This window comes from Chiloscyllium punctatum, chromosome 4 (genome assembly GCF_047496795.1).
Source record: "Chiloscyllium punctatum isolate Juve2018m chromosome 4, sChiPun1.3, whole genome shotgun sequence".
NCBI classification, from domain to species: Eukaryota; Metazoa; Chordata; class Chondrichthyes; order Orectolobiformes; family Hemiscylliidae; genus Chiloscyllium; species Chiloscyllium punctatum.
The window spans coordinates 76508229-76525425 of NC_092742.1; the positions used below are offsets into that span (position 1 = coordinate 76508229).

Genomic DNA, 17197 nt, shown 5'->3' on the forward strand with positions numbered 1-17197 from the left:
TTGTGCTTTTTTTTCATGTGCATAGAGTTTGGTAATCAGGAATTTAATAGACTTTAAAAATATTAATCTGAAGCTTTAATGCATTGTATTGGTACAGTTAATTATAACTATAATGGATGTAAGTTGCTATAGTTTTGTGATGCAATGGCTCGGGTCCCTGCCACTACCTCGAAGCTCCACATTTAAATGCAATCCAGGACTCGAAGACTGGGGAAGTTAAGTGTATAATGCGGCCTAACGGGTCAAATTGCAAATTCTTCCAACACTATTGGCAAGTGGGAAAAGCAAAAGAGCTTCCTGGTCAGCTAAGAGATGGAAAAAAACAATGAATTCTCTGCTTCATTGTTTATGACTACAATATGCACGGTAAAAGTGTAGATTGCCACAGTACTTTGAACTTCCTAAATGAAATGTAACGCACCAATACAAGATTATTGTGAAGATCCATTTAGACAATACAAGTTAACTTACAATCTTTTGCTTAGTGTTATTAAGCTGATGTTAGCGCCTCAATATTAAACCTACCATTGAAGATTGGGTAGGGCAGTTGAAAATGTGAAAACTAGTAACAAAAACAACTCCAACCCGACTTGAAAATGCACCATTATCCCATCAGTGTTGTCAGGTTGAAATCCTGAATGCCTTCCCTTTAACAGCACTGTACCAAATGTTTTATGGGTGGTTCAAGATGGCAGCACACTATCACCTCTCTATTGAAATTGGAGATGGGCAATAAATTCTGTCTTGGCCCATAGATGAATAATAGAAAAAAGTCATTGTGCCTGCTTATTGCCTTAATGACTTTTGAATGTCTCTTCACGGTGAGCTGGGATAATATTCTAAGATGTTTAAATTGGGTTGCCCCTGTGCAAATGTGACTAATTTTAATTTATTATGTAAATTATAATAAAACTTTAATGTTGCATTTTTTTGATAGAGACCTTACATTAATAACTAAAATCCAAATTACAGGTAACAAGGATTGATGGGACTGTTGACAGTCCACCCTGTTTAAAAGTCAATCACAAAACCTTTGGCACTCAAAACTGCATTACTGAAATGACATACTACCGTTTGAGTATGCCTGTTGAGTTCCATGCAGTGTCTAAACATGAAGGCATTCCACATGATGATGGACTTCAAAATGCGGAAACATTATCGGGAAAGCCGAAACAAAGGTGAGCTCTCCTCAATCGAGGAAGGTATTTTATGCAGGGTAGAAGCTTACACATCTGATTGTATTGGCTTGTTTCCAGAAATATTTGATTGCAAGATACGTGCATGCACTATTCCTCACATTATAGCAATTAACCGCAGAGTTTTAATAGGTCGTCGACCTCGCAAAGGCAAATGCCTGTATTAACATTGCATTCTCAAAGTGCATAAAATACTGTACAACTAATGGATTACGTTCAATTTGTGCAGATAAATGCATGAGCCAATTTTGCAGACAGCGAGATTGCCAAATAACAGTTGGAGCAAACAAGTAGGTTATATGTTTGGCGAATTTAATTGATATCTTGACTCGCATCTGTGGGTCACTCACTACTTTTGTTCAGGTAGTTCCATGAGAGATAAACCCATGTGAGCTGTCACTGCCTCATTTTAAGTCAGTGGAAAGAAAATCTGGTGTGATCCACATTCATTGCAGATCCACTGCTCCCCATGTTGGTCCACGCTAAAGTTGAATCTCATCCCTAGACCTACGAACAACATGGAATCCCCTTGGTACTACATGGGAATGTCAGCTTAGATTTTGAGCTCTACAGCAGGACTTTCCCTATTAGTTTCAGGACCCCAACGCCAAAATCAAATTGGAGTCAGAAATGCAAGCTCTCTGGAGAGCAGACATTTGCTGTGATTTGTCATGAGTTGACTGATGAGTGGACAAGCTTGCCATCTAAGGACATCAGGAGTGCTCTTGAAACTGGTCAGTAGGGACCCCTTCAGCACTGATATAGCAGGCGCTACCTTTTCAAACAAGTAAGCGAGACAGTGTATCCACATTCCAGTTTTCTAAAGTGTTGAATAAAAATTAGACTGAGCACAGGGGTCACTGCCTGTTGCTGCAGCTAAAGTCAAGCCAGTGAAAAAGGACACAAAAAAACAAATACAAATCTGCAGATGCTGGAAATCTGAAACAAAAACCAAAATTGCTGGAGAAACTCAGAAGGTCTGGCAGCATCAGTGGAGAGAAAGCAGAATCTGGTGACCCTTCTTCAGAAAGACCTCAAAACTTGAGTAGAACATTGGATCTACAGAGGCCATCCCTGGGCAGTTGGGTTGTTCGACAATAACCCACACCAACACAGCACCAGTTACCCAGATGCAAACTTGGAAATCTCAGTCAAACTCGGACATTAGGTTTTAATAGGTCTTTAAATAGCCTTAATTGGTTAGCTGCCTCATACAGGCAGGTGGCCTTGTTGCACCTGGGATTGTTGTAAGAAATCATTTCAGTCAGGGTGTGAAATTCCATGTCTGTCAACCTTCATGTTTGTCCTTTAGCGAGGTGCAAAAATTCAGCCTCAAGTCAACACTGAGAATTAAGCCTTTCTGATCTGGAAGCAAAACATTATCAATGGACCTGACAACCATAGATATTTACTATTGTGCGTGATAAATTTATTTGATGTGACTAAACAAGTCAATCTAGTCATGCTATGGCTGGACCCCATACAAGACTCTCTAATTCCTAGCTAAGGAGAGAAATACTGGCTCCCTTTCTTAATTCCCTTCACAGCACCAGGGTCCCAGGTTTGATTCCAGCCTCTGGCAACTGTCTGTGTGGAGTATGCACATTCTCCCCGTGTCTGCGTGGATTTGCTCTGGGTGCTCCAGTTTCCTCCCACAATTCAAAGATGTGCAGATCAGGTGAATTGGCCATGCTAAATTGCCCATTGCATTAGGTGCATTAGTCAGGGGGAAATGGTTCTGAGTGGGTTACTCTTCAGAGGGTTGGTGTGGACTTGTTGGGCCAAAGGGCCTGTTTCCACGCTGTAGGGAATCTAATCTAATTCAAACATCTCCCTTTATTTGTCACAACAGGATCAAATTATTACAAAAGATCCTTTTCCTCATGGATACCTTTCCCAATTCCAATGTGCATATATTTTGAAAGGAACCAATTTAACCAGGCTTTCCTGAGTTAAAGAAATGAAGCACATGTACACACAGATTAAAGATGAGAAGTGATTTAAAAAGGAACAAAAAAGATTTCCAACTCAGTCTTTTGTTTATGGGGAGTGGATGGGGAAACGTAAATGTTAAGTTATGTGATTTCAGTGGCATTTGAGAGATGTTGAGTAGATGTTTTAGAAATTCTGGGTTCTGCAAAATCACTGGGAGGTGTTGCCTATTTTCATGGTCAACAGTGGTTATTGACTGGCAACTTGAGAGAGAGTGAGTGAGGGACATTCAGTTCTTTTTCTCTTTACCTAAAAGCAGAGAGGTATCTAATAGATGTTCTTCAACTTTAACCTTTACAGCACTAGAAAACCAGATTAGGGCATATACCAGAGGTTAAGTTGGTTTTTAATTACTTTTTGCTATTGTAAGCAGGGGCAAACACAGACATGTCTTTCACTCAGACTGCTTTTCCTTTACTTCAGATTTTGCCCATATTCTGGGTCTGTGGTTATGGTTTAGGATTTTCTATTCTATGTCTTTGATTGAGCCATTTCTCTAAGACTCGTTGATAACTTTCCAGGTGCAACATTCCATCACCCCTCCTGAGGCTGGGTGTAATTAATGCCGGAGTTTTTCTGCAGTTATCGATTTGCATTTTTAGCCATCTCTGGTGTGCATATTGTTTCTTTGAAAACCAAACATGTGTTACTGAAAAGTTCAATATACCTGTTTATAATTCAGGGCTGCCATCTATATTCGTAACAGTTGTCAAACCCAGAATCAATTTCACCAAATGAACTGTTGATAATCTACTAAAAGATGATAATGATAATCTAATAAATTATTTGAATTGAGTTACTGGGGCTCATTAAAGTGGCAAAAAAAACATTTTGTCGAAATAAATGATGGTTGTCTCCCAAGCCCTGTGTGCTTTATAATTTAAAAATCAAGTGCATGGGGAAGTGAATTCAAAGTAGGTTTTCTGTGAACAAAACTAACAGTCACGTTGTTCTGCACTTTCAAATAAACTATAACCTTTTCTATTGAAAATTCATATTTTCAGTCCCAAGTTCTGTAATTTATTTAATGTTTCGTTAATAATTTGAATACAATATGATCTGTATACTTCCACTTCTTAAGCAATTAGTAAGTTTTTGGACTGTAATTTTTTTTTAACACACTCTGGTTTCCAATAAACTCTTGAAGGTTATTGATGACGCTTGTTGCTTTGCTTGTAGGGGTGCAAAGCTGAGTCGTGATATTCCTGGAGGTAGAGATAGTCAAGAGGCTGTTAGAAAATCAACAATGGTAATGTGCAAATCATTAAAGATCAGCATTTTCTGTTGAACATTTTGCATGAGAATAGGAACTTAATACCTATTGAATACTTGAGTATTGCATATAACATATATACATAGAAATATTCAGAAAGCCCACCCCTTCATTCCCAGAAAGTTTACTTGTACAGTTTTTTTTCTCAATATAGAGACTTGGATCCCGAGTTCATAGAATGCATTTGAGTTACAACCTCAGTTTATCTTCAGATGTCAATGTGTTGACCTGCCAGTGCTTCCCTGAAGGTTTCTATTGATCTTTAGTCTAAACTTGAGCCTAGACATTCCATGACACCAACCCTGTCTTACAGGTGTAAAATGGACACTGAAGTATCCAAGATAATAGTAAACCAAAGAACTGTGAATGTTGTGTCCAATATGGTAGCTGAAGTGCTCATGCAGCTGTCTGTCAATATGCTGGCCGTCATATACGTAAAAACTCACGTGTAACTACCCGGTGTTTATGTCTGAAATAAATGTTAGTCTTTGTAAAGGAAAATCATATTTGCAAATCAGACTGTATCTGATTAAGTTCACCTTTACAAAATTGTTATTGGAGGCTACCTCTGGAAAGCTGCGTTTTATCTTTTTCCTTTGTTTGATTTGTGGAGCTGATGGAAGTGTTCTCCTTGCGGTTTAATTTTCAGTTTGCAACTCACTGCCGGTATTGCTTGCCTCGCCATTCCTCCAGTACTGATTCCCCTCAAATGGCATCCAAACAGGTTGATAAGGGTACCTCTTGGCAAGCTGTTTCTAGGTCATGATCGGTGCCTGAGGTTTACTTGTGATAAATAAATGGGGGCTGACTAACCTATTCCCATAATTCTGCTAATTGCCTAATTAAACACATTCAGTGGACTAATAGGATTAGGGTATAATTCATTTGCTAAGTCTTTGAATACTGAATAGCAGGCACAGTGGCATGGGAATGTAGTAGGCCATTAATCTTCTTGAGTTGAAAAGTGTGATGCTGGAAAAACACAGCAGACCAGGCAGCATCCAAGGAGCAGGAGAATCAACGTTTCAGGCATAAGGCCTTATTCAGGAATGAGGCTGGTGTGTCAAGTGGGCTGAGATAAAAGGTAGGGGGGAGGGAATTTGGGGGAGGGGCACTGGGAATACAATAGGTGGAAGGAGGTGAGGGTGAGCGCTTCCACCTATCGTATTCCCAGCGCCCCTCCCCCAAATTCCTTACCCCCTACCTTTTATCTCAGTCCCCTGTCACAACAGCCTCATTCCTGAGGAAGGGCTTATGCCCAAAACGTCGATTCTCCTGCTCCTTGGATGCTGCTTGGCCTGCTGTGATTTTCTAGCACCACACTTTTCAACTCTGGTCTCCAGCATCTGCAGTCCTCACTTTCTCCTAGTTGATCTTAACCTACTGTGAATCCTCTTGCAAGGATGCCTACCTTGAAGAAGTTCTCCTCCTCCCTCTACAAGGATCTCAGTGAGTCCCTCTCTCACTGCACCCCCCAGGTCATCTCCTCTGCCCTGAAGCTCTTCAGCCACGTCCTGAAACAGACTCAATTTCTCCAGCTTCCTCATTTCCCCTCCCCCCGCCTTATCTCAGTCCCAACCCCCGGATTCAGCACTGCCCTCTTGATCTACAATCTTCTTCCTGACCTCTCCGCCCCCACCCCCTCTCCGCCCTATCACCCTCACCCACACCTCCTTCCACCAATTGTATTCCTAGTGCCCATCCCCTAAATTCCCTCCCTCCTACTTTTTAGCTCAGCCCGCTTGGCACACCAGCCTCATTCCTGAAGAAGGTGTTATGCCCGAAACGTCGATTCTCCTGCTCCTCGCATGCTGCCTGGCCTGCTGTGTTTTTCCAGCACCACATTTTTCAACTCTGGTCTCCAGCATCTGCAGTCCTCACCTCTCCTCATTAATCTTCTTGAGTCCATTCCAACATTCAATACTGATCTTTAGCTCCATTTGCTTGACCTGAATGCTGACCTAGCAGAAAGTGAGGACTGCAGATGCTGGAGATCAGAGTCTAAAAGTGTGGCTCTGGAAAAGCACAGCAAGTCAGGCAGCATTCGAGGAGCAGGAGAATCGATGTTGTGGGCATAAGCTCAATTCTCCTGCTCCTTGGATGCTGCCTGACCTGCTCTGATGTTAAAATTACCCTGCCTTGTCCAGGATTTATCTGCCAGAAAGAAATGGTATACTCTCTTCCACTATGTTGAATTATTTTGTCCTTTGAAACTGTATACCTATGTAATCTTCTATACTCCAGGAAGTATAAGTCATGTTGAAGTAAAAGAAGAAAAGGATGGCACAACATCAAGGGCTGAAGGGCCTGTACTGTGCTGTACTGTTCTATGTTCTATGTTCTATTTTGTATTGATGCACCACAACCTTTTAGTGAGTTATGTATCTGGTCACCCAAATCCTCCACTTTGATCCTAATGTGTTGATGTGAAATAACCATCCAGCTTCTACCTCTGTAACTCCACACTTGGCCACATTAAACTCTGTTGCAACGGTTGTATTCATTGATGCCCTTTTTTTAAACTCTCTGCTTTTATGCAATTTATTGAGCAGCCTTACTTAGTACATTTTGCAAACTTAGATATTCAACACTCTGTTCTTTTTTCCAAGTCCCATCTCCACCAGTATTCAGACTTGGCTGTGTTCAGACGTGATGATGAATGCCAGCAAGTGGTGATCCAAAAGTGTGCAGGGAAATGTTCACATGTATGAGTAGCAAATAGAGTTGTGTTTTATATCACTAAAAATATATTTTTAAACTAATTGCACAATCTGTAAAATGTTATGGAATATACAACTCTTAAAGATAAAGCTAAAATGGTGTGTGGTCTCTGTCACATAAATTATACTGGTAGATTGTAAGTTTTGTGAACCATCTCTGAAATACTGCTCATATATTGATCTACATAGTAAGTAATTCTGACAATGGCCATTCATTGTATTTGATATAAAGTGCTCCTACTCTCTCTTTGCCATGCAGTACTGTTATGCTGTGAGAATATTTGCAGGACAAGATCCATCTCTTGTGTGGATTGGTTGGGTAACTCCTGATTACCATTACTACGGCAAATCATTTGATATGAATAAAAATCGGACAGTCACTGTTACCCTGGGTGATGAAAAAGGCAGAGTTCATGAAAGGTAGGCTCTACTATTTGAGACCTTTCAGTAGTAAGTGACCATGAATTACCATTAGTGTCAAATATGTTGCCAATGCAAACATTCTAATAAATCCAAAGTGAGTTATTGGTTTAGCTGTGTGTTGAATGGCAGAACCTACTTTGTAGAAAACATCAATCTTATAAATTCAGAAATATCTGATTTGTCTTTCTATATTAAAGTGTAGTGATTGAAAGAATATCCTCCTTGTGGAATGTCAGGTACAATTACTCCTGAGCTGGACTTCACCATCTAAATTGTCATTCAGGAATCGCTGCTCCCCTCACAATTCCATGCTATTTGACCATTTGTTTCTGTATTTCCACTATTTCCAAACAAAAAATTGTTTAACACTTAAACACAAAAATGCTTTCATCATAATGCTATTCGAGTACAATAATACTGTTGTGATAACAAATGCAATCTAACTAATGTGATCACTGATCTGACATGTTCTCCAAAAGTTACATTGCATTGACTGTTGAGTTATCAACTAGTATTTCATGAATGCAAATATGGGCCATATCTAGCCAACAAACAAACATGTGAAATAGGAATGGAAATAGACCATTCGGCCTCTCAATAGGAAGTGTTTAGAGGGATATGAGCCAAGTGCTGGCAAATGGGACTAGATTAATTTAGGATATCTGATTGGCATGGACAGGTTGGACCTAAGGGTCTGTTTCGGTATACATCTCTATGACTCTAAATTGCTCTGACATTCAGCAAGATCATGGCTGATTTGTTTGTGCATTGAATTTGACATTCTCATCTATCCCAACAATCCATGATTCCCCTGCCCAATAGAAATATATCCACCTTTGTCTTAAAAATATTTGGGATACCACTTCCACCACTTTGGAGGCAGAGCGTTCCAAAGTTGCACAATCCTCTGAGAGAAAACAAAATATTCTCATCTCAATCCTGGGAAGGTGATCCCTAATTTTAAAGTAGTTTCTCCCAATTCTGGACTGGTCAAGGAGAAGAAACATCCTTGTTTAGCTTGTCAAGATTACTCAGAATTGTATGTATTTATTTATATATTTATTGCTGAGATGTGGCCTATCCCTCATAGCCCAGAGGATATTTAAGAGTCAACCACATTACTGTGGGTCAGAACTCACATGTAGGCCAGATCAGGTAAGGATGGAAGTTCCATTAGCTGAAGGATATCAGTGAGCCAGATTGCTCATTTTCTGTAAAGTGCCAGTGGCTTCATTAATCATTGTTGGACTCTTAATTCCAGATTTTTCTTGAATTCAACAGCCATTTGCCACAGTGGGCTCTGAACCCAGTTTCTCAAACATTACCTGGTGTCTGAATTAACAGTGTAGATAAAATCACTACACCACTACTTCCCCTGTGCACTTGAATCAAATCACCCCTCACACCCCTCACTCCTTTTTCTTTAGAATTGGGTTGAGCCCCATTATTTCATCCTAATTTTGATAGTGAAATATTTACATGAAGAGGTGTGATGACTCAGCAAAAAATTATTCTTAATCTCTGTTTTCTAAGATATCTTGCAATGAAATTGCATTAATTGCTAAAATATATTGTTGTTTATAGTGTCAAGCGAAGTAATTGTTTCATGATTTGGGGAGGAGATATTGTTAGCAGCTCAAAGGGATCAAACAGCAGTGGGACTGACCTTGAAATTGGATGCTTCATTGATCTAGCAACAGGCCAGTTAACATTCACAGCAAATGGAAAGGACCTCAGTACTCACTACCAGGTAAAATGGATGTATGGTTTAACATTAACTTTCAGATTGTTTGTCTGCTTTACAAGACTCAGAACTGGCTGTAGGATCTCTAAAGTTATTTAATAAAAAGGATGAGAGTATAAAAGCTCATATTTAAAATTCATAAGTTGGAGCAGGAGTGGGACATTTGGCCCTTTGACCTGGTCTGCTGTTCACTAAGGTCATGGCTGATCTTTGACTTCAACTCTGCCTTTTTGCAGTATTCCCATATCCCATGATTGCTTCAGTATCCAGAGCTCTGTCAATCTCTGTCTTGAATATACATAACAATTGAGCATCCATAGCCCTTTTTCCAAGATTTCAGGACCCTCTGAGTGAAGACATGTCGCTGCATCTCCATTTTAATGTTCAATCGCTTATTCTGAGACCATAGCCATCTATTATAGACTCATCAGCTCTAAGAAACAGGATTTTCAGTACCCATCCTGGAAAACTCCGATAAGAATTTTACTTGTTTGGGATTAGTTCTAATTCTTCTTAACTCTAGGGAACTGCTCAATCTCTTCTATGACAGTCCCTTCACCCTAGAAATCAGTCAAGTAAAAAGTTTTTGCAGTCTCTCTAATATCAGGATATCCTCTAGTTGGTTAGGAGACCAAAATGACGTGCAGTGCTCCAGGTATGGTCTCACCTAGGCCCTATGTAATTACCATGAGAATTCTTCTTTTTAGACAATAGTCAATAGGCGCAGGAGTAGGCCATTTGGTCCTTCCAGCTAGCACCACCATTCATTATGATCATCCACAATCAATATCCTGTTCCTGTCTTATCCCCATAACCCTTGATTCCACTGTCTTTAAGAGCTCTTTCCATCTCTTGAGAGTATCCAGAGACTTGGCCTCCGCTGCCTTCTGGGAAAGAGCATTCCACATAGCCACCACTCTCTAGATGAAGAAGTTTCTCCTCAACTCTGTTCTAAATGGCCTACCCCTTATTTTTAAACGGTGTCCTCTGGTTCACCCATCAGCGGAAACATGCTTCCTGCCTCCAGAGTGTCCAATCCTTTAATAATCTTACACGTCTCAATCAGATTCCCCTCTCAGCCTTCTAAACTCAAGTGTATGCAAGCCCAGTCGCTCCAATCTTTCAACATATGATAGTCCTGCCATTCCGGGAATTGACCTCGTGAACCTGTGCTGTACTCCCTCAATAGCCAGAATATCCTTCCTCAAATTTGGAGACCAAAACTGCACATAATACTCCAGATGAGGTCTCATCAGGGCCCTGTAAAGCTACAGAAGGACCTCTTTGCTCTGATACTCAATCCCTCTTGTTATGAAGGCCAGCATGCCATTAGCTTTCTTCACTGCCTGCTGTACCTGCATGCTTGCTTTCATTGACTGATGTATAAGAACACCTAGATCTCATTGTACTTCCCCTTTACCTAACTTGACTCCATTTAGATAGTAATCTGCCTTCCTGTTCTTGCCACCAAAGTGGGTAACCACACATTTATCCACACTAAACTGCATTTACCATGCATCTGTCCACTCACCTAGCCTGTCCAAGTCACTCTGTATTCTCATAACATCCTCCTCACATTTCACACTGCCACCCAGCTTTGTATCATCAGCACATTTGCTAATATTACTTTTAATACCTTCATCTATATCATTGATGTATATTGTAAGCAGCTGCAGTCCCAGCACCGAACCGTGTGGTACCCCACTGGTCACCGCCTACCATTCCGAAAGGGACCCGTCTGTCACTACTCTATGCTTCCTGTCAGCCAGCCAATTTTCAATCTAAGTCAGTGCCTTTTCCCCAATACCATGTGCCCTAATTTTGCTCACTAATCTCCTATGTGGGACCTTATCAAAGGCTTTCTGAAAGTCCAGGTACATTACATCCACTGACTCTCCCTTGTCCATCTTCATAGTTACATCCTCAAAAAATTCCAGAAGATTAGTCAAGCATGATTTCCCCTTCATAAATCTATGCTGACTCTGACCTATCCTGTTACTGCTATCCAAATGAGTCGTAATTTCATCTTTTATAATTGACTCCAACATCTTTCCCTCCACTGATGTCAAGCTAACCGGTCTATAATTCCCTGTTTTCTCTCTCCCTCCCTTCTTGAAAAATAGGACACTATTAGCTATCCTCCAATCCGCAGTAACTGATCCTGAATCAATAGAACATTGGAAAATGATTACCAATGCGTCCATGATTTCTAGAGCCACCTCCTTAAGTACACTGGGATGCAGACCATCAGGTCTCGGGACATATTAGCCTTCAGACCTAGCAGTCTATGCAATACCATTTCTTGCCTAATATAAATTCCCTTCAGTTCATCCATTACCCTAGGTCCTTCAGCCACTATTACATCTGGGAGATTGCTTGTGTCTTCCCCAGTGAAGGCAGATCCAAAGTACCTATTCAACACTTCTGCCATTTCCTTGCTCCCAATAATAAATTCACCCATTTCCGTCTTCAATGGCCCAATTTTGATCTTAACCATTTTTTTTCTTTTCACATACCTAAAAAAGCTTTTATTATCCTCCTTTGTATTTTTGGCCAGTTTGCCTTCGTACCTCTTTTTTTCTCCACGTATTGCCTTTTTAGTTATCCTCTGTTGCTCTTTAAAAGTTTCCCAGTCCTCCGGCTTCCCGCTCATCTTTGCTATGTTATACTTCTCTTTTATCTTTATACAGTCCTTAACTTCCCTCGTCAGCCACGGCCACCCCTGCCTCCCCTGAGGATCTTCCTTCGTCTTTGGAATGAACCAATCTTGTACATCTGCATTATATCCAGAAACACCTGCCATTGTTCCAGGATGAAGTATAATATGACATGGGATTCTTGATAGCAGTCCAGCCAATGTAAACATTATGTCCAATTAAGTACCACCTTTGTTAAGACTTTAGAGTGCAGGCCATCGGGATTTGTTGGTTGTTAGTCTCAGGAATTTGTCTCAACATGTCTAAAATTAAATGTTTCAGTTCCTCATGCTCACATCTTTAGTTTCTCAACTAGTTCTGGAATTTATTTTAGTGTAAAGCCAGAGTCAAAAGATTGACACAAATCTTCATTCTCTATGCTCACTTCTCACCTTGAAGTAATGCTAGAAGATGGGTAGTGGATAAATCTGTTCCCAGGAAGCAGATTTGGATTTCTAATATAACAAGGAGGTTGCACATTTTGGAACACTATCAGCCTCTTCTTTTCATCCAATACTACCTCCAAATGCTCTTGTTAGCTCTTGTTGGACAACAGTTTATGCATGACTTTTCATTCCTTAAGAGAATGCGAATTTGTTGCATTTTCTGGATTATTTCTTCAAATGTTTGCCGTTGCTTATTATTGTCATATTATTTAATCTCATTTCCAAAGTTAAAGTAGCTAATTCACTATTCTTAACTTTTCAGTTTAATAAATTTTAGACACTTGTTTAGTACCTAACTATATCATTCTGCAGCTCAATATTCCATCATATTACGATCACTGTTCCCCAGAAGCTCATTTACTGCAAGGCTATTAATTACCCCTATTTATCAGTTTAAAAATTAAATGGCTGGTTTTCCAGTTGTACATCACCTTCAATACTGGTTGTAACCTATGAGTCAGACTTCTGATGTGCTTTAGCTCCTCTTAACCTGCCATAAAAGAACACTTAAGACCCAATTTTGGAAGGGGAAGCTTAGCTAAACCACATCCATGATCTTAAAGCTCTTAATCTTTTTGTTCTGATCCAAGCGGCTTAAATTATAAGTAGAATTGAATCTTAAAATGTTTTCATTCAGTACAGAGTAGTGTTCGTCAAAGATTATTCCGCTTATATTCTGCATCTATTAAAAGGGAAACATTTACCCACTGTTTAGACAGAGCCACCACCCCATTCCTCTTCCCTCTCAACTTCTTTTTAAAAATATGAGAATCTTTAAAGATAATATATAAAGTGTTTTTTTAACATGTGACTATTTTTCAGATTGAACCAAGTACGAAGTTATTCCCAGCTGTTTTTATGCAGGCGACAAGTTCAAATATATTTCAGTTTGAACTTGGAAAATCAAAGGTATTTGTTTTCATGTCTATTGCTGTCACATAGAAGTAGGTTGTGAGCTTCTTACTCTTGAAATGCAGTAGAACGAGTTGGGTCTAACGAATAGGGTTTTAATAAAGTGGCACTTAAAGTATACCCATCTGCAAGTTACAGAAGGCAGTGGTGGATCAATGCAAAAGTAATAATTAGCTAGCTTTTGTAACATCCTAATTGCTTCACTTAATAGAAAAAGAAGTAGGACAGAATGACAGAGAACTTAGCAGCGAGATCAGCTGGCAGAAAACTTGGACTGTCATTTACGCCACTAAGTTCTGGATTAGTGGTGCTGGAAGAGCACAGCAGTTGGATGCTGCCTGAACTGCTGTGCTCTTCCAGCACCACTAATCCAGAATCTGGTTTCCAGCATCTGCAGTCATTGTTTTTACCTCGTTGATTTACGCCACTAACGCTATCTGAAGGCCCTGGAACTCTTCTCTGGTAATGATCAAGAACAACATCCTTCAAAGGGGCCATTTGAACAGCTGTCCATCTATTGCATGGACACCTGCACTGAATTCCCCAGAACAGAGGCAGAAAAAAGATAATCTGTTGTCAACAGACAGACTAACCCATCAGGTAGTGGAATGTTGTAAAAGTTGATAACTTAATCTCCTTTTCTACCAGGATAGCAATGCAACCAACGTATTGCAGTGCAGTTTCACTGCTTTGCTGGATCTCCCAAATTAGAGGAAACTTCATTATGGTTGGCATAGTGTATAGGCAATTGGTTTAGCTCAGTTGGCTGGATTGTTGGTTTGCAGAGCAGTGTGATGCCAACAGAGTGGCGTCAGTTCCCATCACTGGTTTGAGGTTACCATGAAGGACTTTCCTTCTGAACCTCTTCCCTTGCCTGAGGTCTGGTGGCCCATAGGTTAAATCACCACCAGTAGCTTCTCACTGATGAGAGAGTAGCCCTTATGGTCTGGTAAGACTGTGGCGACACACACATGTAGCTTGGAGGGAATCTTGCAGGTATTCCCATGCATCTGCTGCCCATGTCTTTCTCGATAGTAGAAATTAGAAGATGATGTCAAACAAGCCTTATTGTTGCTGCAGTGCAGCTTATTATTAGTAAAAACGTTGTGATTTGTTGACAGAGAAGCAAACGGCCAGCTTAGTGAAATCCTTGTTAAAAATAGTATCTCAGTGCAAAATTGAAGCTGATGCTAAACATTTAGAAGGAAAGGTTATAGTATTGTGCACTTCTGTTGTATTCCATCTCACAGGACTCTATTAATATACAAATTATGATATCAAGGAACCTCTGGAATGGTGCAGCATTTGCATAAAAGTCAAATTCGACCCATTTTATGATTTTCAGATTTTAAATGTTGCCAATGTGATTAAAAATGCACTGATCTTTTTGAGAATGTGTACTAAAAGGTTCATTAGTTTCCAATCACAGTAGTGTAGGTAACTCCACCCTTAAGTTACAATGTAGAAAATAATGTGAACTACTACTGTGTTACCTTCATGTCACTGTGCATTAATGTTACAATTTATCTTCTGATGCAGAACGCCATGCCTTTGTCTGCTGCTATATTTAAAAGTGAAGAAAAGAATCCTATTCCACAATGTCCTCCTCGACTTGATGTTCAGATGATCACTCCTGTTCAGTGGAGCAGAATGCCTAATGACTTCCTCAAGGTTGAAACAGCGCGAATTAGTGATCACCATGGCTGGGTAGTGCAGAGCCTTGAACCATTGCAGATGATGGCATTGCATATTCCAGAGGAGAATAGGTTAGTCTATATTGTACTACTGAATTTCCAATATATTGTCCGCACAGAGAGATGTATGGGGTAAACAGCACAAACCATTTTACACCACTAGAGGCATCAATTACAGAGGTGTAAATAACGCTATATTAAACACACAACTATTTTGTGCAATTCTGTACTGCATTTGAAGCCAGAACATACACAAGAGAAGAACTTGATCTGATCTCCAATTCAATTAATCAATCAGTTATTTGGATATTTCCAAAGTCACCTCTTTCCATTTCCTTCCTGTGGTTGAAGTGAACAGTGATAGAGACTTCCAGCAGCGTCAGCCAGCTGTTCACATTATCAGCTGTAAAAGATGTCTGAAAATTGGTAACTCGTGTTTAGCATGAAATTGGGTCAATATCTGCTTTAAAGTCCATGTTCCTTCAGATTGATTTTGCCATTCACTGCATATAGCAGGCAACTGATGTTTCACATAAATCTGTCCAATTCAACTCATGGACAGTGTGTGTGAGCATCTGTATAAATGCTACTGTGCCATAGGTTTACAGTACATTTTTCAAAATCTGGGCTAATGTTCAAATAAAATGCTTCCAGAAACAGCAAGACATTATGTCAATATATCTAAAAGATCAGTTGCAATCTGTACATGTTCATTTCAAAGAAAGATATTTCAAAATAGCATAGAGTATATTTTACTATAACCATTGCAGTTTTAAGAGTGCTGACAGGGATAAACTTCCTAATAGTTAAACATCCAAACTCCAATCCTTTCATTTCTATTTATTTACATTTGTTCATTCATGGGCCTCAGACATTCCTGGTTAGCCAATATTTATTGCTCATCCCCAAGAGTCAATCACTTTGCAGTTGGTCTGGAATCACATGCAGGTCAGATTAGAATTTCTACAGTATAGTAACAGACCCTTTGGCCCAACAAGTCCACACCACCCAGACCCATTCCCCTTACCCTATATTTAACCATGACTAATGCACCTAACACTATGGGCAATTTAGCATGGCCAGTTCACCTGGCACACACATCTTTGGATTGTGGGAGGAAACCCATGCAGACATGGGGAGAATGTCAGACAGTCACCCGAGGCTGGAATCGAACCTGGGTCCCTGGCGCTGTGAGGCAGCAGTGCTAATCACTGAGCCATCGTGCTGCCCCAGACTGGGTAAGAACGGGAGTTTCCTTGCCGAAAGGATATTACTGTACCAGAATGGTTCTACTGATAATTGACAGCAGTTTCACGGTCATCGTTAAATTCTTAATTCCAGATTTGTATTGAATTCAAATTTCACCATATGCCATGGTGGGATTCACATCCAGGTCTCCAGCAAATTAACCTGATTTCTTAAATTAATCTACAAAGACAGAAATTACTGGAGAAACTCAACAGGTCTGGCTACATCTGTGTAGACAAAGAAGTTAGCTTTTCAAGTCCAGTGATCCTCCTTCAGAACTGATTGCAGATCTCCATCATCTGCAGCTCTTTGTTTTATCTTTGGATTAATAGTCTGGCGATACTATCAGTAAGCCGTGACCGATGTCACATCTTTATTTAATATGCGTAAAGTAAAAATTCCATGTTCAAAAATATAGCAAAGAAATTCTCAATGTAAATTTATAAATAAACTTTACCCTTTTAAAATAATGAATCTGAATTACTTTGTTTCTTATTGACTAGCCCCTACTATACCAGTTTCAATTAATTTTGAAGCATCTTTACTAACTTGCTGAAACAATGAACTTCGCTGTTTTAATGAAATATCCTTGTAAGTTAGAGCTGATATCCTGTAAAATAGTTTTGAATTTTTAACCAAGGACTTTTTCAAATAATCATTGTCAGTGTAACACAATTATCTTTATTGACTTGCCGTGAAAGTGAAGATTGATAAGTTTCAGAAGTGGTTATTTCATATCCGGAAGCATCATCAATTCCACAACTATGAAGAAAGTTGATTTAAGTACAACAGGGTGATTCCCAAGAGAAAAGGAATTCCTGGAGAAACTCAGCAGGTCTGACAGCAACTGTGG

At 39.8% G+C, this 17197-nt stretch overlaps 1 protein-coding gene across 9 annotated transcripts in view; it reads left to right on the forward strand.

Annotated features, from left to right (window-relative positions):
• Positions 1–17197, forward strand: part of ryr3 (ryanodine receptor 3) — a 382820-nt gene that overhangs the window by 174150 nt on the left and 191473 nt on the right. For all 9 annotated transcript variants that reach the window (XM_072569064.1, XM_072569065.1, XM_072569067.1 and 6 more), the window contains 6 exons: positions 973–1178; positions 4368–4437; positions 7441–7601; positions 9189–9354; positions 13313–13399; positions 14942–15168. In XM_072569064.1, the coding sequence (XP_072425165.1) occupies positions 973–1178; positions 4368–4437; positions 7441–7601; positions 9189–9354; positions 13313–13399; positions 14942–15168 (917 nt within the window). The remainder of the gene's footprint in view (positions 1–972; positions 1179–4367; positions 4438–7440; positions 7602–9188; positions 9355–13312; positions 13400–14941; positions 15169–17197) is intronic.